General features: G+C 48.2%; 1 protein-coding gene across 1 annotated transcript; it reads right to left on the bottom strand.

The window, feature by feature from the left end:
- Positions 1-637: 637 nt before the first annotated feature.
- Tmem215 (transmembrane protein 215) lies at positions 638-2,055 on the bottom strand. Its single transcript, XM_048352218.1, has one exon. The coding sequence runs from the start codon at positions 2,053-2,055 to the stop codon at positions 1,336-1,338; it is 720 nt and encodes a 239-aa protein (XP_048208175.1). The 3' UTR covers positions 638-1,335.
- Positions 2,056-2,649: the final 594 nt, after the last annotated feature.

The raw sequence follows: 2,649 nt of genomic DNA, 5'->3' as shown, positions 1-2,649 counted from the left end.
TGGGAGCAAATGACTAAAATATTCTGATAATTTAACAAATCATCATTTTTGAGGAGTACAAAACAATCCTGATCCTCCTGATGGAATATATCCTCATTTCTATATAAAGTTATTCTGCAAGGATTGGAGAGCATTCTGATGGATCGATCGTTCTTTTATATTGAGAAAGAGAAATAGGAATTATATTAGAATACACCATTGCATTTTAGGATACCATTTTGATCTTTTTGTTTTACCTCAGTTGCAAAAAAAGAGACTTTTTATCATGTAAAGTTTATTGACTTAGTGAATTTAATAAAAAGCTTGGCTTCAATTAAATCTAATAGATCAACTCTGGTTTTGCTTGCATTTACAGTCCCTGGGGATATGGTACAAATCTACCAATAATGATACCTCCAGAAGCTTAGCCATTGCACAGATTTTACCTACTGTTCAGCACTAATGTATTGACTTTGTAGTTTTCAGGTTTTAAAAAGTTTTTTTTTAACCAGTATATATGTCCCACAAATGCTAAAGACACTTGAATACATATATATATATATATTTAAAATTCATTTCGTCTTGGTGAAAACAAATTCTAATCTATGAAAATATTACAGAAAGTCACTATGCACCTGGTAAGGAAATTATACATGAATAATAATGTTTAATTATTTTTTTAAGACAAGGACCCAGGAAATCAATTGAAACAAAGAATTTAAGTAGTGACACATCAACCTAAAACAAACTTTCCATTAGCTGGTCACACTTATCTTCTCTGAGAACACTGCCACTAAACTAGATCATACATTTCAGCTGTGTTTTTTTTATTTTTAACTCCTCATCCTCCAAAACATCCATCAATCCATGGTTTAATGATAGAATCATTATCATGACTATTTTTTTTCTCTCTTTCTCAGCAATTACCAAGTGTGAAAAGCTTTTCAACAGGCAAACACAATTTCCTAACAAAGCACTAACTTTGTTTTCTTTTGGTTTCTTCACATACAAAGCACCCCACTCTCCCCGTGGCTACCCCAGGCATCATTGGAAACCTGGGGTCCACAGCCCACTGTCAGTTTATCTTGCTCTCAACCAAACCTTGAACTTTGTTTTCATTCATTCAGAAAGAATTGGGACCTCTGCCAGTGTCCTTACTCCTCATCCATCCTCCCCTAAAATGTATCCCCTCATGCCTATGTACACGACTCTCAGGCACCAGAGGTGTGCATGCTCATCACGTACCAGGTCAACACCTGACAGTGTAGAGGTTGTTGGAGCAGAGCCACTTCATCCCATTGGGAGCTGAGCGTCATGTTGCTATCAGTGCAGCCGCCGGACCCTTGGATGCCCAGGTCAGACTATTGTCTCATGGTCCCACCTGCCTTGGCTCTGATTGATGTAGCAACAGTATCTGTCGTAGGGGCTGTTCTGCTTGTAGGAGCAAACGATCACACTGTCCTGGGGCACAAAGAAGATGCTATCCTCGGGCTCAGGGCAGTCCGACCTGTCCCAGGCGGAGCACTTGGCATCCAAGGCACTGTAGGCGAGGGAACTGGCTGAGGGACAGTAGCCGTCCAGGTATCTGGATGTCTCCTCGGGACGGCAGCTGGGGACCAGGCTCTGGGCTTCTCTCTCCTCCGTGGGGGTGGGGGTGGGGCTGGGGGAGGTGATGGAGCTGGCCATGGGCACCTCACGCTGCCCCTGAGGCAATGGCTTCCCTCTCAGGCCGGCCTTCTTCGCCAGCTCATCGGAGCTGCCCTTGCCCGACTCCAGGTCCGAAGGGGTCCTCAGCAGTTCCACGACTTCCTTGTCTTTGGGTTTCCGGAAGCAGGGCAGTTTGCGGACCCACAGCAGCTCATTCTCGGGCCACTTGGTGCACCCCTCGGTTTTCCTGGCCAGGGCAATGGCCGCAATGCCTGGTAGGCAGATGGCTGGCCCGATGGCCAGGAGAGGGATGTTGCCCAGCGTCTCTCCCTTCATCCCAGAGACGGTGAACATGAAGCCAAAGACCAGGAAGACACTGACCAGGGCCACCACCAGCCCAGTCCTCGGATTAATGTCATCAGGCCGCATCTTTCACTCCATCCAGGTTTGGGGCTGGGCTGTGTGCTGGCCAGGGGAGCAGAGGCTTCCTGTCTTCTGTCAGAGGCGAAACCACAGAGGGTTAAAAGAAGAAAATTCACTCCAAGTTTTCACTCACCAACTTACAGTCTCTTGCTCTCTGGGTCTGTCCCCCTGGTCGTCTGGCCATCTCCGTCTCTCTTGCAGTCTCTGTCTCTCCCTGGTTCTCTTGCAATCTCCCTTCTCCCTATCGTGTCCTCTTCCCCTCTGCCACCCTCCCTTCCTATTACACCCCCCTCCCCATATCAACATGCACTCACATCATGCACTGAAATGCATGTCGGGGTCACAGAGTTACCTGCGGATTCCTGCCGCCTCCTGCGAGTCTGAGTCTCTCCCGCGACGCCTTGCTTCTCAGCAGCTGCCTGTCGGCTCTCTCGGTCCCAGGAGGAAAGCCTGCTCTGCCCCCCCTCCCTCCCGACACCGCATCCAGGAAGGAGGACGTGGGAGCTTCGTTCCCAGTAGGGTCTCTGAGCTCTGGAAGCGGCACCTGGGCACAGCCAAAGGAGGATGCTGCGCTTGGGGAGCGGGGAGCACGCGGCCAGG

The sequence above is a fragment of the Perognathus longimembris genome, chromosome 1 (genome assembly GCF_023159225.1).
Source record: "Perognathus longimembris pacificus isolate PPM17 chromosome 1, ASM2315922v1, whole genome shotgun sequence".
NCBI classification, from domain to species: Eukaryota; Metazoa; Chordata; class Mammalia; order Rodentia; family Heteromyidae; genus Perognathus; species Perognathus longimembris.
Note: the sequence above shows the minus strand (reverse complement) of the source record. Positions and strands in the feature narration are given on the sequence as shown.